The sequence below is a fragment of the Pavona decussata genome, unplaced genomic scaffold, assembly GCF_977016875.1.
Source record: "Pavona decussata unplaced genomic scaffold, jaPavDecu1.1 SCAFFOLD_37, whole genome shotgun sequence".
Classification (NCBI taxonomy): Eukaryota; Metazoa; Cnidaria; class Anthozoa; order Scleractinia; family Agariciidae; genus Pavona; species Pavona decussata.
Genome location: NW_028145459.1, coordinates 3,915,001 through 3,939,934, shown reverse-complemented (window position 1 = coordinate 3,939,934; position 24,934 = coordinate 3,915,001). Strand labels below are relative to the sequence as shown.

The following is a 24,934-nucleotide window of genomic DNA, read 5'->3' as shown; positions in this document are numbered from 1 at the left end:
AAATCAAACTACATTATCTCTCTCTTCACAATTTTGCTTGTTGCTTTCTAGAATTTAACAGAACATGCTGGTTGCACAATTTACTGGACAATTTACAATTATCCAGTTTTCATCACTGAAGCCACAAAAATGATGTTTACTCCACATTTAAGTAAGTGAACCATCTTACATCTGGTCGTTCATTAAAGCCTGATTAAACATATCCCGGATTAACTTTAATTACTAATAAATAAAGATTCTTCCAAAGATTTTTGTTTGTAAGTTACGACTACGACATTTCTTTACCAGTAGCCCCAAATTAGTTTTTAAAAACATTTTTAATGAGCAAGATAAGAACCTTGGATAATTTTTAATCTGGGATTGGCGTTAATCAACTTTTGAACAACCTGGCCCTGGTCTCCAAAAAAGAAGGAAAGCAAAGCAAAGCAAAGTGGGGAGCAAAATGTGCTGCTTGGGTTCATGACAACTGATAGATTTCTCCATTTTTTTAAATGATCTTTTGTTCAAATTGTTCTGGTTGTTTATGACAAGTACAAAATGATAGGAAATCAATTTAAACAAGATAGCTTTAACAGCATATATCAAGAATATATTTTAGTTATTAAGCTGGTAGCACAAAGTCATTTTTGTAATTTTGTTTTTTCATGCTATGTTAACTCACAATATCCCACCTAAAATCAAAGTTATGGACTGTTTGGGGCTTAAGGTCAGCAGTTTTAGGGTGACTTCATTCTAAACTACAAAAATCCTTAAAAAAAAAAACAAAAAAATAACGAGCCTTCCCCATACATACTCCTAAGAAAGAAAGTCCTAATTTGAATAACAATTAAACTGATATAAAGCTGAGAGCACATTTTGATTATTTCTTCAATTTTGGAGTCTCTGCTGTAGCTATAAGCTTTAATGTAACAATCTTAATGAGCTTACCTCCAGTTGTGTTGGGTGGCTGTGCTTCAGGTGGTACCCCACTACCTGCCGTTGTGTTGGGTGGCTGTGCTTCAGGTGGTACCCCACTGCCTGCCGTTGTGTTGGGTGGCTGTGCTTCAGGTGGTACCCCACTACCTGCTGTTGTGTTGGGTGGCTGTGCTTCAGGTGGTACCCCACTGCCTGCCATTGTGTTGGGTGGCTGTGCTTCAGGTGGTACCCCTCTACCTGCTGTTGTGTTGGGTGGCTGTGCTTCAGGTGGTATCCCACTGCCTGCCGTTGTGTTGGGTAGCGGTGCTTCAGGTGGTACCCCACTGCCTGCCGTTGTGTTGGGTGGCTGTGCTTCAGGTGGTACCCCACTACCTGCCGTTGTGTTGGGTGGCTGTGCTTCAAGTGGTACCCCACTGTCTGCCATTGTGTTGGGTGGCGGTGCTTCAGGTGGTACCCCAATGTCTGCTGTTGTGTTGGGTGGCTGTGCTTCAGGTGGTACCCTGCTGCCTGCTGTTGTGTTGGGTGGCAGTGCTTCAGGTGGTACCCCACTGCCTCCAGTTGTGTTGGGTGGCGGTGCTTCAGGTGGTACCCCACTGTCTGCCGTTGTGTTGGGTGGCTGTGCTTCATGTGGTACCCCACTGTCTGCCATTGTGTTGGGTGGCTGTGCTTCAAGTGGTACCCCACTGCCTGCCCTTGTGTTGGGTGGCGGTGCTTCAGGTGGTACCCCACTGCCTCCAGTTGTGTTGGGTGGCGGTGCTTCAGGTGGTACCCCACTGCCTGCCGTTGTGTTGGGTGGCTGTGCTTCAGGTGGTACCCCACTGCCTCCAGCTGTGTCGGGTGGCGGTGCTTCAGGTGGTACCCCACTGTCTGCCGTTGTGTTGGGTGGCTGTGCTTCAGGTGGTACCCCACTGTCTGCCGTTGTGTTGGGTGGCTGTGCTTCAGGTGGTACCCCACTGCCTCCAGTTGTGTTGAGTGGCGGTGCTTCAGGTGGTACCCCACTGTGTGCCGTTGTGTTGGGTGGCGGTGCTTCAGGTGGTACCCCACTGCCTGCAGGGATTTTTAAACGTTAAAGTTAATGTAACTTAGCTGGTTAGCAAAGAATGCTGTACGCATTTCCAGGACTCAAGGGTTGTCTGCATGGGAACCATGATTCAATTCAAGATATGCCTCTCACCCATGACCTGAATCCATGAATCATTCAAAAGTTAAGATGCCTCTCTAAGGGGCTGTTTACATGGAGGGAGGAAGATACTAGAAGGCTTAACAACTTTTCATTTGGTTTACATGCAGAAATATTGGTTGGTATGGTTAGTATGGCTCCCAAGTGGAGAACGAAAAGAAGAAAAATTGTCAGCCTTTAGCAGCTGAATACTGACTGCCACCATGTTTGTTCTTTTATTTTGTTCCTTGTAATAGGACCTTCCAAGTGAAGGTAACTTTCATGGAGCTAGGATCTTCCTAGCTCTCAGCTAGGAAGATCCTATCACCAGAGAGATCCTAGCAATCAGGTCAAGTACAACGTTTTGCATGTGAATTGAATACAGACAACATATGACACTAGGATGATCTGCCTTCTGGGATCTTTCTGGTGCTAGGATCTCCCTTTCTCTATGTAAACAGCCCTTAAGGGACTGGTTAAAAATAATACAGGAGGGAGGTGGTAGGTTGGAGGATTTAAAAAAATGTAGTCGATAAAAAGCAAAGGCTCACTCCTTCTTTTGCCACAAAACTGACTGACCCACACCAGAATAAAGATTTAGAATCACATGACCCACCCCCTATTAAACATTGTGTTTTTGGTTGACAAAATCATAAACCCCGGCCTCACTTGATGAGGAATAATTCCTCATAGATTCTGCACGAAACTGAACACAGCCTGCACTTGCTTTACAGGCTCAATTAATGACACTAGTAAGTGGTTGCAAGGGTTGTGGTAAGCATTAATACGATATAGATAAAGTAATTCCTCAATTTTATATCAAATGGATAACAAAGTTGAGTTTTGTTCTTAATGACAGTGCCTACTAATACAGAGCTATTTTTGCGCAGTTTATGACAGCGGGAAAAGCAGATCTTAACAAGGGCTATTGGAAACCAATAAGAAAATTGGGGGTAACCACACATTTTTTAGAGATAATAAAGCAACAATAATTAAGAAAAAAAAAATAAAATAAAAAGCAAATTATGGCATTTTATTCCATATCGAAGTTTTAGTATCTCTGAAAAATGCATGGTTACCCCCAATTTTATTTTGGATACCAAGAGCACTTGCTAAGTTCTGCTTTCTCCGCATAGTTTTAAACTGTGCAAAAATATCCCTGTATTAATTAGTAGGCACTACCCATAGAAAACCTGAGCATGTGGAGATGCGCAGAACGTATATACAGAAGAAAAAAATAGGCACCATCCTCAAAATAACTCAGTTTCTCTTCTGCAAACCATTTTTTAATCACTGAGCAAAGGAAGTGGGCTCACAAATTGCCAAGCTTTTTTGTATGCTTTTCCTCTTAGCCGTGAGAACCCAATTATAAGCCATACATGTGCATTTGACCAAAAATTGTGACTTGTCTTTTAAGTGAAAATAAACTGTTTTCTAAGGAGTCGCTCATTAGAATTTAGTGTAATTTGACAAAACAGTTTCCTAGAAGTGTAACTTACCTACAAACAAACACCAAAATCTGACAGAGGGTATCTAACACAAAAGGTTGGGGTGCAAAGCCAATATTTACAGGAGATCAAGGGGAGGCTAGCAGCGAGGCCTGGAACTGAGTTCACATGATCGCTCTGGTAAAGAAATTTGGCCGAGTGAGACTAAGAGCTAATTTTTGATAAACAAACAAGCAATGTAGTGGCAGATACGGGTTTGTGTAGGTTCAGCAAATAATTTTGCTTTTCATCATCCAAACATTAAAGGGAATTTTCAGTTGCATTTCATCATGGACAAAAGCACATGTCCTAAGGTAGTTCATGCATGAATTTCTCACATATCACACATGCTTGTTACAGCTTTTGAATCATTGACGGATTTCATGATTGCCAATCATATCTGATGATGATGATAAAGATGATGTCTTGCCGTAAAGACCAGATAAAAGATAGCTGCCAGCCCCCCTGCTCAAACTTAAATCAAAATCAATTCTACTCAAACTCAAACCATAACTCAACTCAAGCTCGTAAATCGGTAAATACCAGATCATCAATTAACAGGCTGAAAGTATAACCGACCTATGTCGAACGTAAGCTCCCTGGTTTTGAAAACATTTGGGGTTTTACAATCATGGGCAAAACTCCTTGAGAAAACCAAACACGAACAGCACAAAAACTACTTGCTTACTATTTCTCTCTTGCTTATTCTTTCACAGAACTTTACTTGTCTTTCCCACCCCTCCCACTATGCAATGGCAACCGAAACTAAGTTAATTTTGAATTGTTTTTACATAATGGGGTAAGAAATGTTTGAAAATAGATTTCCTCTGTGAAACGCGTTTAGGAACGCATTCCAACATGGCGAGAAAATGATAAGTAAAGCCTTTACGCGTTGACAAAGGTAATAAAGTGCTAATGAACATATAAACTATTAAAATTACCTTTTAGTGGTGAGAGATGTGGCCATTGGGTGGTCAGCGGCTCTTGGTGGTTAGCGCATGCGCAGAGCACTGCATTGTAAACCATTTAAGCGTGGCAGTGTGTAGCAGAATTTGTGGAGTTTCTGGTTGGTTTGTCTCGATTTTTCTGCCCCTTCCCCCTCCCTTTCATTCCCGTTTTCTACTGCTTATGCAGTGTGACGGGTGTCTAGATTACTTGGAGTGGGGGCTCATGACTGGGTTGCAGGGATTGCCAGCCATGGGAGTATGTTACTGTCTAAGGGCCGGCTGGTCACAGTGGAGGCCCCTGGGACTTCCCAGGCACCCTGCTTCCACTCGGCTTGATGCAGTTGTTAACAATGAATTATTGCTTGATAGTTGCAAATTCTAATTTGCAGTCTTCCAACAAAGAACATGGTTAAAATGATTCTTCACAACGTTATGTTCAAGTAACATCTAACTTCTCACACAGATCTTTCAACAGGCACTGAAGGCTTAAAGAAAGAAAATTGGGTTCCTTTTACCAAATACATAATTCCCTCTCAGTCTAGAAAGCAACAACAACAGGCATACTGTTTTCAGTCCCTGCCTCTATCAAGTGCATATAAGAAGTTGAAAAAAAAAAATAAATAAATAAATAAACCTTCAACTCCCACCAGGACTTGAAATCCATCACCTTCAAACAAACTGGATTAATTGCCATTCACCACAGGCTACAGCGAAACTAAAACATTATTTTTTTTGTTATATGAGCCACGCTGACAGGGGATGAAAACAGTCAGTCACTTATCACAACTTGACTGAGCCATCATCTCTTCTTATTTACTTTTCCTTGATATGAGCTGTATGTACTAAAATATTGATAATACCTGAGACTGTAACAAATTACTTAAATCATTTCAAAGTATTGTTCAACCTCTTCCAATCACTTTAGCAGCAATAATAAATTACCGCAAACTGCTTGTAAACTCAGTGAATTTGACAATAAGAGGGCAGTACCAGTTTCTAGTTTCGATTTGCCTCTTGTAGATTTCTTCTTATTTTTTGGTTGTCCTTTTGGCTGGTTAACTGAAATTACAAACAAAAATGCATTTCTTAGAAGTAAGAGGGGTATCAAACTTAGTAATGAATAGAAGAAAGATCCTTAGTACGCAACTTAAGCAGTTGCTAAAAGAAAGCCTGAAAAAAAATTGGGGTGCTTGAACGGGATTCATACCCATGACCTCTGCAATGCGGGTGTAGTGCTCTACCAACTGAGCTATCAAGCCAACTGGGAACTGGAATTTTTTTCAGGCTTTCTTTTCTTAACTGATTTAGTTGCATACTAACTGCATTGATCTTTCTTCTATTCAATCTTTTATCTGCAGTTCAAAATATGTTATATTAAATAAATAGTATTATGTTTCACCTTTTCACATTTAGTATGTTATATTAAATAAATAGTATTATGTTTCACCTTTTCACATTCAAAAACTAAGTAATGATGAGACTACCTCGATCAGAGATTGTTGTTTGTTGAGGTGACAAAAAAAGTACATTTATTCAACAGCTGGGTTAATTATTATTGACGATTATTTATAAAAACAAATTAAAAACATTGATCTCATTAATTAACTAATTGTAGGGAAAGCCATGGATTTTTTTGGTTGGTTGGTTTCCTGTACATGTATAGCTGCATTTCTGAAGATGCCTCCGCACGTTTTTAGTTCTCAAAAACATGTATGATAGACTTGTTTATCATGATTAAGTACCAAGGTGGAAATGTCAGTCTAGCTCGGTCCATTTGAGCTGCGGTACCGCAAGTTAAGTCCTTCATAGTGATTATTGTGACCCACGTGCAGCGAGCTTTTGCATTATATGTAATCAATTTTTTTTTCAACGGCATCATTTGGTTTCAAAACCTGGTGCGAGGCAAATGGACTTAAAAAAGAGACTGACGACATTTCGGCAACACAGGATCTCCACACCAAGGAAGCCCTAGTCCTGGTCTCAGAGTCTAATTTGGACAAACTCGGCATGACCCTTGGCCAACGCAGATAACTGCGCAAGGAAATCATGGGGCTGCGACAAGACTCTGAACTGGGCTTGGGGCCGATACTATCTCGCCTGACCTGGTTAACGCCAAGTCCTTAGCAAAAGATGGAGGCCTCGAAGAAATTTTTAATTTATGGGACAACTTCTCTACTCTTGGGAGCTGCGACAAAAGAGACAAACTTGAGCAAAGGAGGTGGGAAGCCCCTTTTAGTTTGGGAATTTGTTAGCGTTAATTCTTTAGCGAGCTCTGACGATGAACATGAGATTGGAAACTTGGGCAGGGCAAGCATTGTTATCCAAGCCAGCAAAACAAAAGTAAAGCTGGAAAACATCACATTATCTATGTGGCTAGCCGCAAACTCACGTATAATGCATGAACTAGTTACAGTTGGCAAACTATCACGCATGTCCAGTATAGCAGATTACTTAATTCGCAATGACCAGGACGATTTGACATTTCGGAAATTTCTGTAAGGACACCAAAATGTCCTCCCCGCTAGAATTTTGCAGGGGCATCACTCGGTTCTCGGCCGGGAACTTCTGACGGCATCGTTTTCGCTCGTGCAAAGAGTCACATTATTTTATTGTGAGTTTCAAAGAGTCACGTTAACTTTGTCTTTTCATGTTTGACAAGCTGTTTCTGTGAATTTCAGTTCCCAGTGGGCTTTATACTTTAGATGTTTGGACTAAGCGTTCTGGTTCAACTAGCTGTTGCTGCGAGGTTATGTTTTCAAACTATCCACCTTGGATAAAGAAGAGCCATGTTGTCGTGCTAAATCAGACAAAACAAGCACTGGTATCGATCGCGTCATACAGCTCAAGTTCCAATTAAGGTTCATCAATATTATTCTTTCAGACCTTTAAGGCTACCAACGCGATTCACTGAACATCGAAGCAAGCCGGCCCAGATAAGTTACGAAGCACAATACAGTAACAGCTCTCTCTCGGTATAGTTGACGCTCGTTACGATGTTTCAGTAATAGACTTTTACGTTAGTATAATAGCGAAATACAAAATACCTGAAATATACACGCATCAGAAACAGACATCAGGCTCCGGTTGTTCAAAGAGCGGATTGTTTTATCCAGCGGTTAATTCGCTATCCAGCGGATAAAATATATTAGTTGGAGTACATTTTATCCGCTGTATAGCGCTTTATCCACTGGATCTAGTGTTATCCGCTCTTTGAACAACCTTGGCCAGATGTCTTTCAAAACTGTATGCAAATTAGCTCGCTTCAGTTTGACATTTTTACGGCTTTATAGTCGCCTATGTTTCACGGCATTTTGGTAAAATACCATTTGAGTAGAAGACCAAAATAGTATGCTGGCCTGTAAGCCTCATTTTTCTCAAAGATTGAAAGCCTTTTACTGAAAATGATTTGCATTATTTCAAAGTTGGACAGTGTCATGCAACAGGGGGACCAAAAATACTTTCTATTTAATATTTTTAATTCAACAACGTAGCTGCTAAAATTTTAAACAGCGCTTCATTTATTGCAAATATTTCATGTTGGTACTTACACATTGTCATGCAGCAGGCCGTATAATCTGCAATGGGACAAAGGAAAGTCATTCCTACTTTTTTATTACATGTCTCTCCATTTGCTCAACAATTCCACAGAAAATGGACGAAACGTTTTTCCGATCACACAGTTATTAATTTGAAAAGAAAACTTCCAATATTCTGCTATAAGATGCTAGTTTTGGGTAATATACAGAAAAAGCCACATCAAAAAAAAAATAACAATGTCAACAAATATTTAAATTGAAACAAACATGAAAGGGTGCATGATTTTGCCAAATTTGTTCAATTTAAGGTGTCGAACGCACTTTAAAATCTATGATTACTGCTAGTCTTACACTGTAAAGTTCGCCAAGCTCTAATGGAGCACCACACTTTTCCTTGGTTGTACTATATGATGTGATGAATACCACAAATTGTAGCACAAATAAGGCTTTTGGTGGGGGAAGTGATTCTCCCAGCACTTACACACTCGCTTTCTCATTAAACGCCGGCCCACCGGTACTTCTGCATCAACACCACCAAAATTCGTCTGCCTGCTGCAAGCTGCTGCACCCATTTGTCGGCAACAAACTCAACCACAGGATGTCAGTGGGCCAACTGCCGCTTTCAACACGTGTACATGATTGTCCCAAATTGTAACCAGCCCCACCCACAACATGCCCACACTGCTATGTACAACGAGACACAGTCACTTTCCACAACTTTACAATCTTCCCTTCTTAATGCAGACGCCTGGCGCGCTTACTTACAAGAAGACCATGACTCAGATTTTATTCTCAATGGCATCATGTATGGCTTTCACCTTATCCCCCCAGAGACCATTGTTACACTGGCACCAGTGACAAATTACCACTCGACGACCTCAACAGAAGTGGGTGATAAAGTAGAAAGACAAACTCGCGAAGAAATCCAACAAGGCAACTATGTTACCACCAAAGTAAAACCTGCTATTGTAAGCGCTCTTGGTTCCATACCTAAACCCAACACCGATCGTTTCTGACTCATTTTATATCAGCTCGTGTGAGAATACCATCACCGATGCTCTATCACGCCTCCAGGACCCTTCTCACTGTACCAGATACGGCTTTGTCCTGCATCAGCAACCTGGAGGAGCCCAACAATCATCAGCCCCACATGTCCAATAACGCCTTTGCGTCTTCGCCTCCGCAGGTACAGTGCATGCTTAGGAACAAAGTCTTGACGCTGAACTAAGGCAATACCGACGACAAGCCTTTGCATCGTCCACAGTCGCTACCTACAAATTGCAGCTGCAAGCATACCATCCATTTAGGTCTGTTCTTCAGTTATCCACCAGTGCCCTGCAAGCCATTTCATCTGCTCCGTTATGTCGTCTATCTGGCAAGAATGTTGTTGAACGCAGTGCGCATTCGATTCTACCATCCATATCCCTCAGAAGAGCCTTTGCTTAAGTACCAAAAAACTTCACTTATGCGTGGCATCATGTGTGTCAACAGCGAGCCTTATGGAACGCCATGACTGCCTTATGATACTTTTTGACATTCTTTAAGGTGGTTTTGTAATTATATGCAGTGGTTTAATCATTATATTCGGTGCTGATTCCGTTATATGTGGTGTTTATTCCATTCTCCGTGGTGGTTTCTTTATTATATGCGGTAGTTATTATATTATACGCAGTGCTTTTTCACTTATACGCAGTGTTAACTGCGTTCTACGCGGTATTTTTGCCATTATGCGAGGTGCTTGTTCCATTATGATCGATGGTTAATTCGTTATATTTGGTGCTTATTTCATTATGTTTGGTAGTTTATTCCTTATATTCGGTGATATCTTTTGCGGTGCCTTCTTCCCATTATACACTGTGCTTTTCTCATTATACGCGGTGCTTTTTTCGTTATAATCACGGAGCCTCGTCCTCGTTTGATCTGAAACGAGGCCAGAAACACAAGGAGGCCTGGGTTTGAGGTATCTTTGAAAAAAATGGCGGACTCCTCGAAAATGGATGTTATGGCTCGAATTCTAAAAAAACTCAGTTTAGGTCATTTGACTGAAGTGTTCCAAAGAGAAAAAATTACTCCAGATATAATTTCCATGTTATCTACTCATGAAATGAATCAGTTAGGGATAACCAGCAGGGTGGACATGATGAATTTACGCTTGGAATGTTCCACATACGGTAGGCAGAAGCCAGAAAAGCAACGTGTAGGATGCGGTGCACCAGCATTTGACATTCCTAAATCAGTACTGGAAGGTCATTTAGAAGAAGGCTTCACGATACAGCAGATTTCTTCTATGCTTTCCGTCAGTGAAAGAACTATTTATCGTAGAATGGAAAAATACGGACTCAGGTCTCACAATTTTAGCAACATATCTGACGATGACCTTGATCGTCACGTGAGGCAAGTGTCGGAAGATTTTCCCTTTTGTGGAGAGCAAATGTTGCGGTTTCTTCTGAAAGAAAGAAACATCAAAGTGCAGAGAATGAGACTTAGGGATAGTATTCACCGTGTTGATCAGGAGGGGGTGAGAGAGAGAAAGAAGGGGCGCTTGAAACGAAGAGTATATAACGTTCAAGGACCAAACCATTTGTGGCACATCGACACAAATCATAAACTTGTAAGATGGAACTTCATCATTGTGGGTGCAATTGATGGTTTCAGTCGATTACCAGTTATGCTTAAATGTACAGATACCAACAATGCAGATACTCTTTTGGCTTGCTTCTTGGAAGCAGTTAATGCTTATGGCCTACCAAGCAGAGTACGAACTGACCAGGGACTCGAGAATGTAAAAATTGCAGATTATATGATTTCAAGAAGAGGGGTGAACAGAGGGAGTGCCATTACGGGAAAGAGCACACATAATCAACGTATTGAACGCCTGTGGAGGGACGTCTATCAAGGGGTGCTAGCTGTTTACTATCAACTGTTTTATTTTATGGAAGATGAAGGAATCCTAGATCCCCTTAATGATCTTCATGTGCTTGTTCTACACCATGTTTTTCTGCACAAGATTCAAGAAAAGCTTGACATGTGGAATAGGGCCTGGTCGCAACACAGAGTGCGCACAGCTAGATCATCGCCTATCAGAATGTGGATTGCTGGTCAGCTGCAAAATCCTATGGGGATTGAATTGGAAAGTGAAGCCATCAACAGTTATGGTGTTGAAGGGTTCGTTAATGATGAGGCAGAAGAGGACAGTCAGGGTAGGCCAATGTTTCAAGCCCCATCATTTCAATTGAGTGAAAACTGCAAGCAACAGCTGCAGACTGAAATTCCATCAACATGGACATCTTCAAATTTTGGCATTGATATGTATTTGAAAGGCCTGCATATTGTTCAGCAATATTCATTCAATTCTTAAACTTTACTGACACTCCCTAAAGAGGGCTTTTCACTGATGCATGTCATTTTCGAAAGAGCATCACTAGAACACGTGGCTTTTGGGTCAATGTTTTAGTTTGCCCAAGAATACCTGAATTTTTGTATGTAGTTTTAAGGAAACAACTGCACCCGAGTTAATGGTGGTGAGGCTGAGTGAAACTGAAACACTGTACTAAAAACAAGCACAGTCATTTGACTTGAATGAGTACAAAGAAACAATCTGTACACAAGCAACTAATAAAACTTCTTTTATTAAACTTTTTGTTTAAGTAACAAATTGAAAATCATCTTACAAGACTTGAAAAATTTTAAAAATATGCCTCTTTTTAGCTTTGTCATTAAATAATATTAAAAGATAATCATCACTCTATTTCAGTTTTTTTCAACTTAATTTTATTCTTACATTTAAAAGTCTACTTGGGCAACCTTAATGTAAGTGAATAACAGCAATTCAAATCCTGGTAGTGCAGCATGCAAAGAATTACTAATACTAATATTAACAATAATAATAGTTCAAACAAGGAAAGAAAAAGTATGTTAGTTGCATCTTACAGATCAAATTGAGTGTTAAAAGGGAGGGGAGGGGCTTAAAAAGGAGGGTAGCTTACTAGAGAGATTATGGTATTCCCTGTCCAAATTTCAAAGAAAATGCTTAACTTTAACAGGTTAGAATACAGAGCAACATTTAAGGGGTATCCCATAAAACAACAAAATGACCACTATTTAGTGAAAACATCCTGGACTACACTGATTATAACTTTCAAAGTTGCAATGAAGGTCCCATAAACTGACCAGCACCCACCCCACCCTCTATAACTGATAAATACTGTGTAAAGAACTCTAACATGTAGTCTACAATGACTAGTTTGGCAGTAACCATCTTCAGAGTGAAAGTGGAAAGAATATTATTTTTATATGGCTGTTGCTGCCATTGAACAGCCACACTGTAAGTGGTCACATTATCAATCACTTACTCGGCACCATTAATAAACTGGTCACATCTTGACTGCTACTCTGCTAAATGTATTGCAGTGCAGAGTGGAAAGCTGGTTTACCAACTAAAAACAATAGTCACTGAACAGAAACCAGTGACCAACCAAAGCTTGTAGATAACTGATCAACAACATCACAAGACAGGACAAACAACAGATGTATTGAGTCTCAATATTCAACTCATTAACATCATGGCTTAACTGACAAACTGAAAGCAACAGAACGACTGTAACCCAAATAATCACACTCAGTGGACTTACAGTATATGTATGTTACTCCTGGGTTCAAAGCACACAGAGAAATAACAATAATTTATTTCATTTCATCCTTCAGTTTGGCCTTGAATTATATGTTACCAAAAAATGCATTAGCAAAGGCAAGATCATACATGTTAAATAATTCATCATCTTTGGGTAAGGGGACTTCCATAGATGGCCGTGGTAGACACAAACGATTGACGCAAGTGTTGGCTGTTGGAAAAAATCCCTTTAAAACCTCCACAAAAACCAAAGTTGGGTGTAGAACAAAACCCAGAACTGGCTCCTCCTCTGCTCCTGTGGTAAATTTCAGAATTTGAGCCAGCTTTACTCCATTTCTCCTTCCACCTACAGATAAGAGTAAAAGAGGAAAGAGCTACATGTATAAGTGGCCTTACAACACAAATGATTTTCCTCGATCTGCTAAGTTACACTATACACTTAATGTATGGCCCTGAAGGAAACAGTTAGTTTTGTTTTCCTAATAGTCCTGATGCTTCCCAAGAGGAAGTTGAGGGAATCATCAGGACTCAAGGGAAAAGGAAACTAACTAGTTTTCCCAAGGGACCATACATTAAGTGCTTTGTTATACATTTAGACTTTCCCTTCAACAATCACAGCAAAACAAACAAAGAAACAACTGCAGAATTGTATCCTGGTCGGGATACATTTGTATTTGATCAGGAGCACATGACCAAGAATCAACCAATCACAGTGCTTGTTTTGTTGAGTGAAAGTCTAGGTATATAACAATTTCAATTTTATATGTTCCTACAAATGTACATGCACTATTAGAATCATTGCATGACCACTGACATGTACACATTACAGCTGCACATATACATGTGTACTGCTATTACTATACATTGGTGAGGTCAAGCATCACACGAACAGGGAACAGCAAATGGCCAAACAATAATTATTACTAATGTATCTTACAACAATGAATCAAAAAAACTGCTTCCTCAAGGTTTTCAAAAAGGTAAATAACACTTACCCTCACACTAAAAGAGGTGCACAACAAACAGAATACATGTATGCAATAAATGATATGAAAAAAGAGTCATTTGGTCACTTTTTGCAATAAATGTGAATACTCTCTCTGTTATCATCATACACTGAAATTTATTATTGACTTACTTGCTGCTTCCCTCATGTACTTCATAAACTTTGCATAGACTGCATTTTCAAATGTCCTGCTGTTGGACCCTTCCTCACTGAATTCTGGTTTAAGAAGGTTGGTCACATTCTTTACAGTCAGAGGTTGTTGAGGCCCTGGCCTTAACAGGTGGAGGAATATTGGAAGCTCACATCCAATCTACAAGTGGAAAATAACATACAATACATACTGTGCAGTTCTTGTAATAGTTTATGGCCCTTTTCCTCTATCATCTTGTCTCCAGACCAGAAAAAGAAGGAATTTTCAAGAAAAATTAACCAACTAAAATGCAAGGCTGGCATAGTTTTTGGGCAATCCCAAGCCAGCAGTACATGTATTTCTTGCATGTACAGGATGTCAAGCAGCACATAGGTTCAAGAAAATAGGAAATTTGAACATCAAAAATAGGAAAGATAGGAAAAAAACATGAAAAATAGGAGAATAGGATATTTAACAAAAAGCTTACATAGCATATCAGCATATCTGATGAAATTTGGAATGAAATTAAAAAACATTAAAACAGTAGTAATAATATTTTCAAAGACAGTGAAAATGAGTGAATCTTACTTGGTATATTCCAACTTTCTTAAATCCATTCTGTAGTTCTTTAAGGCAAGGTTCTAATTCTACTCTGCTAAAGATAGCCTGTAACATCTCTTCAGTAAAAAAAGTGGGCAGTTTTCCATTCTGAATAATACTGAGACCTATGACAAAGGCAAGTCAATAATAAATGATTATTATCACTATACATGCAACTTTGTGAACTACATGTAGAGTAAGTTCAATGGCTCATAAGCTAGATTTACAGGATACATGTACAAAACCAATAAAACTTATTTCAGTACTCACCAAGTATTATTCCAACTGTATGGTAATCCTGGCACATCAGCTCTCTAAGGCCATTATCAAAGTATTTGTTCTTAATTTCATTAAGTGCCAAACAGAAGAACTCTTTTCGGGGGCCACCATAGTCCTGAGCCTCCTAAATATGGAAAACCATCAGTATTAGTCCATACACAGTATCTGTGGACATAGACTATTCATAAAAAAGGTAGGAAAGGACTAATATTTGTTTTCTCTCCAATGGTGTAAAATCAAGAACACTTTTGAAAATCATAAGCACATACATGTTAAGTATTAATGATCTCACACCAAAAGAAGATTACTGCCAAAACAAGTCATTTATTTGTAGCCAGGAGGTATTTATTTAAGTGAACCTCTGTTACAAGTGTTAAAATTCTTTGCTTCAGCTGAATTGATACAATAATTCTTCTACTGCCAATTCCTGCCATTCCCAACATGCTCAATACTGAAATTAAGGTTGTGCTGATGACAAATTGTACATCATTTGAGTTTTCTGAGCATACGAACCCCAGGGTCGCCAACATTTACATCAAAGGTTTGCGCTAAGATTTTCTAGTCACCTACTGTACAGGCAGAAAAAAGGTCACAAGGGGCCACTGCGTTCTGCAAGAAAAAGACCTAATAAAACTAGGAACATCACCTCATCATAAAACTGGACCTCCAGCGTCCTCCTGAAGTCTTCCAGGGAACTTATTTCATCAAGTGCAGTTTGTAAGAGGTTTTGGCGATCCACCATGATGAAGTTTGTCTCTCCAGATTGTTCCACATGGGCAAACTCAACTTCAAGGGCTCTGCCAGTGACCATATATAACTGCAAACATCGCAAAATTTCAACTGGATCATTTATATTATTTTTCCGACAGTATTGTACTGTCTTTTCAGCCACCTCATCCACTGTCATTTTATCATCGTCTGAGTGACTTGCTGATGATGTGGGATCGAGCAATGAAGTTTCGCTGGTTAAGTCAACCAAAGTAGTTGCTGCAGCTGCTGAGGTAACCCTGTTACTGCATTGTGATTCAGATTGTGATGTGGTTGGGAAAAGTGGTGGCTCTGTTATGGTTGATGTTGATGAAGGTGAAATTATGTCCCCTTCGTTTCTAGAAGTATTGAATGCAGACTGCATTAAATCATCGTCACCTTCATCAGACACTTGGGATTCATCCTGACAGTCCCACAGGTGTTTTCTCAGATCTCGAATAAGAATTTGCTTGTGACAAATGTGGCATTCCTCCTTTAAAGTTGAATTTTCACTCTTTTGAGTAGGTTTTGTGGAAAGTGACTTCTGAATCGGAACAATGTATATTTTCCCTTGACCTCCTCCTAAGTTAGCTTTGAGATCTCTTGCACTCCAACAGCAATCAATACGTCGTAGGTCTCTGCAGTTTGGAGAACTCTGCATCAACTCAAACCCTCCACATGAACGAAGGGAGGGAAAGCCTACAGGGTTTCCGTCGCCGTCTTTATTGTCAGACAGTATCTTCTCTTTCACTGTATCTTCGTCGTCAGTAGGATCAAGCTTGATCTTTTTCAACCCTAGGCCTGCCTTATACAGTATTTGCTTCTCAAGAGAAGATGGTGTCTTAAAAGAACATCTGTCCGCCAGACACACAAACTGAAAAGACCATTGCCTCTTTGACTGTGGGCAAGCAGGTTTCCGCTTCTTTCCTCTTCCACTAGAGCTACTGCGATTAGGTTGAAACAAATGATTTCTCTCCTCTCTTACTCGTTCTCGATAGTTTTTCCGATCATCATCACCTTCATCTTTGCACTTTTCTAAAGATTTTGCGCAAAGTTCTCGTAGCCGAATACGATCGCCGATTGTTGACACGCCGAGCGAAGCCAGGTTTCCATCTGACAAGCATGCAACGACTTCTGGTTCGGCTCTCTCATCTTCAAATCTTTCTTTCAGTATACCTAACCCTAACTCATTCAAGATTGACTCCATGTATAGGCTGAAATACGCATTAGACGAAAGACGAAAAGTAGCAGCTTCAAAATGGCGGGAGAAAAAGCTCCATGTCTCATGCCCAGGCCTTCTTGTGTTTCTGGCCTCGTTTCAGATCAAACGAGGACGAGGCTCCGTGATTATAACGAAAAAAGCACCGCGTATAATGAGAAAAGCACAGTGTATAATGGGAAGAAGGCACCGCAAAAGATATCACCGAATATAAGGAATAAACTACCAAACATAATGAAATAAGCACCAAATATAACGAATTAACCATCGATCATAATGGAACAAGCACCTCGCATAATGGCAAAAATACCGCGTAGAACGCAGTTAACACTGCGTATAAGTGAAAAAGCACTGCGTATAATATAATAACTACCGCATATAATAAAGAAACCATCACGGAGAATGGAATAAACACCACATATAACGGAATCAGCACCGCATATAATGATTAGACCACTGCATATAATTACAAAACCACCTTAAAGAATGTCAAAAAGTATCATAAGGCAGTCATGGCGTTCCATAGAGCCTATTTCCCAAAAATTTCTGATTACTCCAGCAAATCCTAACCTGAGATAGCAAAAAAACTCGACCTTATAATAACAAATCTCTTGACGCAACATTTTAGGCTGCTTGTTTAGTGGCATTCTTCCCCTTTTTTTTTTCGCAAATCAATTCTTCTTCTACAGTATGCAGAGGCTTTTGACCTGCAGAAACACCTCTGGCGCTGTGAAGCATGTCTCTTTGAGCACAGGTAACCCAAGCTCGATGAGAGATATAGACCCTGACCTTTGCGTGAGTGTTGTAATTGAAGAACTCTGAAGAACACAGGCAAAAAAGTGCACCTACAATGTACCAACTTCATAAGTTGAATGAAAACAGTATTGAAATACCTGGACTGGGAGTCAATTGTGAGACAGTCTCGTCATTGTTGGTTGTACTTGAATTTGTGGCTGAAAGAAGGAATTAATTTATTACAGTCAGAAATGATATGTTACTTAAAAGACTTATTAGAAGCTGCTAAAACAGAGCAAACAAGACTAGTCTGTAGTCTTACTGGCAGCTTTTTTTTGTAGGGTTTAGCTATAACATTCAGCTCAAATGCAACTGTCTAATAAATTATTGTTAGTAATAACCAGTCAGACTTGTTTTTCCCCACAACAGTCAATACTTCAGTCTTGCAACAAAATAATTATCTTGGTGAATATTCTCCCAGTGTTGAAGAAAGTAAATTGGAGGGGTGTGTGTGTGTGTGTGTGTGTGTGTGTTGGGGGGGGGGGGGGGTTGGCAGAATAATTTACCTTCTCTGGTAGGAGGACACCATTTACAAGGTCAAGTAAGGAAACCACACTGTATTTCTGTATTTTACATCTATCTTCTTGACAACCATGGTAAAGAATTCGAGCCATGTTTAATTTACCTCATGGATCCCTTTTCACAAATGACTGTATCTTACTATCAGCCAATTTGAAGCAAAAATTGTCAGTAAACAAATCTGAGGTTGCCCAGTATGGATTTTATTTCTACCTAAAGGTTTGAATTATATGAACATGTTGAACAAATTTTTCATATCAGAAGAAGAACTTGACACTGAAGAAGGATGACTATTATGTGTTTCCTGTAGTAAATAAAGCTGTGTAGCAGTAAGAGTATAACTTGGGATATACATTCATACACTTTCATAGTTCAAGCTTGGATTTCATCCTACCAGGAAGATGTGATAAACATGAGAATGCTTCAATTTTCAAATGTTTTCTTTTAGTAGTTCTGGTGTTTGATCCAGACAGAATCTTGTTCTTTAAAACGTACATGTACAGGTACATGTGTGGGTCCAGGCTGTCTTTTCTAGTTTAAAGTTTGTTCCCACAACCTACACACTTGTAAACCTTTTCTGTGATTTCTGTAAGTTCAAAAGGATTTCATAGTTGTGAGGTCAATAATTGAAGGCTTGGTGGGTGACGTAGAAGCAGCTGAGTATTCTTGACAGGATTGTTCTCGGGTATCACTAAATGTGCTTTTGCTTTTGCTCTGAACTACATTTAATAATCAGTGTTTGCCTGCACTCCTCTGTCTGCTCTTCTGGCTCCTCCCCCATGGATGGGATTTAGACTACCCTGCAAGCAGTGATTTCTCTACACTACTTAGACTGATGCATACAAGTGAATTCACCAGAGAAGAGAGTTAAAAACAAGACATGTAATTTGGGTCATCCCAAAAATTAAGTTTGAAAAGGCTTAATTCAATTGTTGCACTTTTCATATACCAAACCCAACGCAGGAATTACCTAAAATGCATTCTTCAAGATAGGGGTGTTATGCACTTATTATCAGCCGATCCCTGAGGGGGTTCTGGGCAAGGAGGGGAACTTTGCAAAGTTCCCTCTTGAGAGTGCTACTTTCTCCCTCTTGGAAAAGGATATGGAACAATCAAAATTTACAATTTGCTTGTCCTCATCTTCGAAAAACTGTGAACTTAAAGGCTAGTTTTCACGTAGGATGCAAGCATAGGTATAAATGCGAGCATGAGCACAAGAAACCAACATGTATTAAACCAGGGCAAGCAAGCATAAGTGCAAACATAAAAGCAAGCACAAGAGAAGGAAATTGTTCTTTTTTCTTGTGCTTGCACTTTTGTTTGGGTCGCCCGTGCAATATGGGATAATATAATGCAAGCATAGGCACAGGAGAACAGAAAAGTAGTCACAAGTTGTCAGTGGATGTTCTGTTTTCAAGATGGCAATGTGTACCATCTCGGATTGAAAGTTTTGGCGCCAAAATTTTAATTCACTGCACCTGCATATATATGTCACCTTGTGCTTATGCTGACCAATGCTTGTAATCTTTAATTAGCATAATTGCCATTAGCAAAGCTAATCCACTTATCGCACACATGCTTAATCGCACATGTAAAAAACTTTGTGCTTATGCTTGCGCTAAATTATGCTTATGCTTGCTTTTAAGCCTTGCTTTTACGCGTAAACCAGCCTAAATAGTCAGACCCATTGTGGTTAGCATCATCCTTGTTTAAAATATTGTGAGAAGATTGATCAACAAGTCTTCATTTAATATAAGTTAACTAGGTCTTCATTTAGATATCACTGGGTCTTCGGTCTGCATTTTAGAAACACCCTGTGGAAAATTGAACGACGTTGGAACTGGGCCTTACAAAATCTTCAAAGGAAAGTAAAAGTAAAAATGTCTACAGTAACTCCCTTGTTTATATGGAAGTGAGCTTGTCGCTCATTCTGCGTAACGTAGCTAACTATACCGCTACTACTAGATCAACTGTACTCAAGGCACAGTCAGGCTTAAAGGCTAAGTACAACAGTCTGTATGTCATCTGTGTAAATAGAGGGTCCCCAATAGGTTTTTCCGCATCCGGGATTTGGCTTTTTTAAAGGTCGGGGTTCGGGATTTTAGCAGAAAAGAGCGACGATTCGGGATTAGAATTAGGGACGGGACGCGGGATTTGACGATTTTACAAAGCGGGATGCGGGAAATGTTACTATAAAGAAACGAGATCCGGGAAGTCCGGTATCGAAAATGTACAATGAAAATCTAGACTTTGTCACCGTCCTAGACGAGAAAATAAATTTAAGGGTCCTATGTCTTTACAGATAAAATTTCTTTGTGCTCCCTGAGACCTTTCAGTTAACTTGAGCCGTTAAGCCTAAACAAATGCCACAGGGCTAGCGTACACAACAACATGAAGGAACTAATTCAAACCGCTCCGAATGATAAGAAAACCTCCATTCAGTTTCTTTCATGATCAAATTCAAAAGGTCAACAGAGAGATCTCACCACATTTTGATCGAAAAGGAAAATCTCTCAGAAACGTACGACAGGAAAGTACTTAATCCAGAAGTCTAAGGTAGATAAAGCAACCAGCGGGGGTCGTGTTTGGCCTGTCACCTTTTTAAAGGCTGGTTTCCATATGATCGCGGATCGCAGATCGCAGATCGCAATAAGGTCTGCGATCGTCTGCGATCATATGGAAACCAGCCTTTAGATGGAACATGGTTCGATCGTCTGCGATCATATGGAAACCAGCCTTTAGATAGAACATGGTTCGATCGTCTGCGATCGCAGGATCGCAGACAATCGCAGAAGTAGTTTCCATATGATCGCAGACGATCGCAGACCGTATTGCAATCTGCGATCCGCGATCATATGGAAACCAGCCTTAAATATCTGTCAGTACAGTCCCACGTTGTAGTACGTGAGAAGCAATGCTCTTCACCATGGACTTTGATGACTGAAAAGTTTTCCAAGGATCAAACTGATAAGACAGGCAGCCCTCACCATTCAATTGAGAGAGAATAAAAAGAAAAAACAAAAGGAAAAAGGACAATCTCTAAAAAAAAATTGCTAACGACTTATTAACTGACATGAATCGCGGGAAACTTTGAAAACGTCTTTTATGAACGATGTCGTCGTTATGGTGGAAAGAAATAGAAGAAATAATCTTACAGCTAATTTCTCTCGTGACCAAAGACCAGTACTTGTACAGATCAGTGCTCAGATTTGCAGTGGGAATTTACATCCAACTGAAAATGCCTTTTTTCGTCGAGGTAAGGGGCTTGAAAAAACTATGAGTTGACCGGGATCAGGATTGGTATGAAACAGCGGACGGGATTACGGGATTGAGGGAAAATTTTGTCTGGGATGGCGGGATTGAAGAACCCTATTGGGGACCCTCTAAATAAGCGCACTTGGCAAGTGTCAGCTTTTGACCACTTCAAATAGTTTGCTGGCATACAGGGTAAGGAGTAACAGACCTAAACAGGAATCAAGCGAAATCCTTGCTTTAACTGGAAAGCAGTTCCATCAAGTAAAACATGTTAAAGCCAGTTTGATAAATAAGAGGCAAGCCACTTGAGTGCCGTCCCTCTTATCCAGACATGAAGACAAGACAGACGGTATTGAATGCAGCGCTAAGATCTTGTAGAACTAAGAGCACAATATGCTTGCTATTCATGGCCATTAGTATACCATTGTGTATATTAAGAAGCACTGTCTCTGTACTTTGTCCCTGTCTGTATGCAGACTGTACCATGGGATAAAGACCATGACTTGACAGGTGGGCTTGCATCTAATCAAACACAGCATGCTCCGACAATATTATTTCAACACCTACCGTAATACTGCATGCTGACAACAGCAAGATTTAGGTCACGTGTTAGGCAACCATGTAAAGGTTGTTGCCATTAAGATATTCATGGATTTCAGAGGCGACCTATCTTTCAAGTTTCTTTCAGAAATGATAGATTGGAAAGCGTGGGTCAACCAGTGTTTCTTTCCATATCATTGTAAAGTGTCCTCCTGCAGTAATGATGAGTTGATCATTCTGGTAATAACTGGCAACAGCTGTTCTAAGCAGCCATGCATTAACAAGCAGATTTGGCATTGGGTCAAGTCTACACAATTTCTTTCATGATGAGTGTTTAGACATTCCTGTTGGTTAGAAAATGTGTGTGTGTTTTGTTAGCGCTAGTTGGATCATGCATCTCTTGATGATCTCCCTCAAAAACCACCATGGTGAGAGGAGCCTCCTGACTAAATATTAATCATCATCATCATCATCATTATTATCTGGAATTGCATCCTTTCCAGTAATGACAGTAGAATCTGTCATTCTGAATACTAATCTAATTATCTTGCACACAAATACGTATGTCTCACCAACACTGACCTATCCTCATATTCTTGAAACAAAAACAAGTCATTATTTCCCAGCAGCCTCTGAGAAGCATGAAATAATCCCTTGTGTGAAATAAGTTGGCGTAAAAAATGTATTTAGCCTCATTTAGAAGATTAAAGTCACACAATTCCTCCTCCTTTTTAACAATTGAAAGCCTGCAGGCAGTATCCAGCTTAACACCAAATTAACACCTATTTCACATACAGCCTGGATTGAAGCATTCTGGTTATTCCAGCTTTCTTGGATAAGTTTAAAATTATTATATTTGAACTTCAAAAGTTACTAATTAATAATATATCCAGAATGGCATGACTTATCAAGTGATTTGAATAAATAAAATAGATGAGAACAGAAGGTTAACTCACTTGAATTACTCCCACCAGGACTTGATCTGTATCGCTTGAAACTTTTAGGATTGAGTGATGCTAGTGGCGGTTTCTTTGGTTCCATCACAGTTTGATATTAACCTAAAAGCTGAAAAAGCAGAAATGTTGTAACTAGCAGTTCCTTATTACAAAAGGTGAATTGCTGTGAGCAGATGTCTGGTTCTCACATTAATTTTGTCAGTTATGTTCATTTATTTATTTATTTATTTATTTATTTATTTATTTATTCACCACGACATACAAACATAGAAAGGTACAGTGAATAATAGACTAGGATCGTACATAATTTTAGAGTAAATAATAATATGTCCAGGATAAAAGGCTGTCACAAATATGTGCTTTTTTTGTCAACAATATTTATAAATGTTTTTATTTGCCATTGGAGGAGAGATTATTGTTAGTTTTGTTGAAAGGGAGAGGAAGGAAACTGAAGTGTAAAGAATTTCCAGATCTTGCAGGAATTCACGGAGAAAGAAATCATATATACAGGGCAACGGGAGGCCTGGAAAGCCATCCTACATGTAGACAAGCAGACACTGCACGTCACAGAGCTGGAGAGAGTAATACCATCACGAAATATGCAAGGGAAACAATCCTTAACTTTATCTCCAGAGAGATTCATTGCCAGGCGCAGTGACATGCTACAATTAGACTCAAATTACTGCAGAGGAACTTACCCTGCTACTAAAGCACCATCCAGGGCGAGGTATTAACACCTGCTTATCTGTTCATAAGCCACCACGAACTGAATTGAAGAAGAGCACTTATTAAAAATTTTGGAAACTTACACAGGTGCACTCTAAAATGTCAACCTCACCTTGGATTTAGGACAATCATAATTGCCACACAGTATTTTGGTAGACTCATTAAGGATGCCAAAGAAAAAATTCACACTGATGTTTATCTCTGGTTCAAAAACCAGGAAAAACTTGGAAGTGGAAAGTTATCCTTCTTCATCACAACTGGAATAGGTCCACTCATAAGGCAGTTAATATACTGATGAGTCACCTGCTTATGGAGACAGCTACACTGTAGCTCTTGAAGAGAAAGGGAAACAGAGGTTTGTTAACATTGTTTGTAGGGTGGGAACAGAAACCACCCTTATAAAACTTTCTTACTTTGAGCCAGAAACAGTTCAACCTGATTTCAATTCCATCTTTCTTCTGTAACAAATCCAGCACTTAATCATTTGTTCAGAAATCCTGAAACTGAGACATTGAGAGTAGAACATTTTGCATTTATTGTGGACAATGGTCCAGCTGAGGCCCTGTGAGGAACTTTGGTACGAATGTGGTTGTCATGCAGTTTGGTGAGGATACTAAAATTGAGGTCTGTAACTCAAAAGTTTAGTACCACAGATAGAGCAATCGGGTGTAACGAGTTCATGCTGCACAAAACCATGTCCTATCCAATGAAAATTTTCAAGCAAGGGAATTTATTCAGAGTATGGTATAGGAGATGACAAACATAAAGCTACTATGGAGCACATGGTAGAGGAAGTTACAAATTGTTTCGTCAATTCATATTGTGGTGCTGGTCCAAGTATATATTGCAATGTGTGGAATTGGTGAGCAAGAAAATTTTATCATCAATGATGACATAGACAACACCTCTTCACATAATTTTCTTGGAAAGGATAAAAATCGGAAGGCTGATGACATTTATGGAGGAAAGTGGCTACTGTTTGGTACTTGGTCAAAAATTACACCTGCAGGGAAGACTAGGGAAGATTCTGCAGAACACATTTCATGAAGAGGGACAAAAGGACCTGCCAGATCGAGGAATATCCAACCCTAATAATAAATTATTCAATCCAGATATTGAGTGTGTATTTGCAACAACGCTCTTCTCCAAGCAACTTATGCATGACTACATCAAACAGATGGCCGCTGGCAGCGAAATTCATTACCTACCCTTAGAGAGGGTTCAACAATTCAACACACAAGTCATTTCAGACACACCTGGAGCATCTCTTCCCATCCAAAATTTTCAAAATGATGTATAAAGTGTTCTTTCATGGTGTTGAAAACATCTTTCAATGCATTCTGTTCTAAACTGGTGGACTAAGACTGATATGACAATGTTCTGTCAAGAGTACAAAGAAAAGTTACAGATAAATCCTTTGTTAATGGTCCCAAGATGCACTTTATCATGAGAATGATAAAATGGAGCTTCAGGAGTTGTGTTGTAAAG

General features: G+C 39.6%; 1 protein-coding gene across 1 annotated transcript; it reads right to left on the bottom strand.

The window, feature by feature from the left end:
• Window positions 1-11,654: 11,654 nt before the first annotated feature.
• LOC146484124 (uncharacterized) lies at window positions 11,655-17,070 on the bottom strand. The gene is made up of 5 exons (XM_085105398.1): window positions 15,336-17,070; window positions 14,681-14,813; window positions 14,399-14,535; window positions 13,813-13,990; window positions 11,655-13,020 (listed from the first exon to the last, which is right to left on the bottom strand). The coding sequence occupies exons 1-5, from the start codon at window positions 16,641-16,643 to the stop codon at window positions 12,761-12,763; spliced, it is 2,016 nt and encodes a 671-aa protein (XP_084961524.1). The 5' UTR covers window positions 16,644-17,070; the 3' UTR covers window positions 11,655-12,760.
• Between the last annotated feature and the right edge of the window lie 7,864 nt (window positions 17,071-24,934).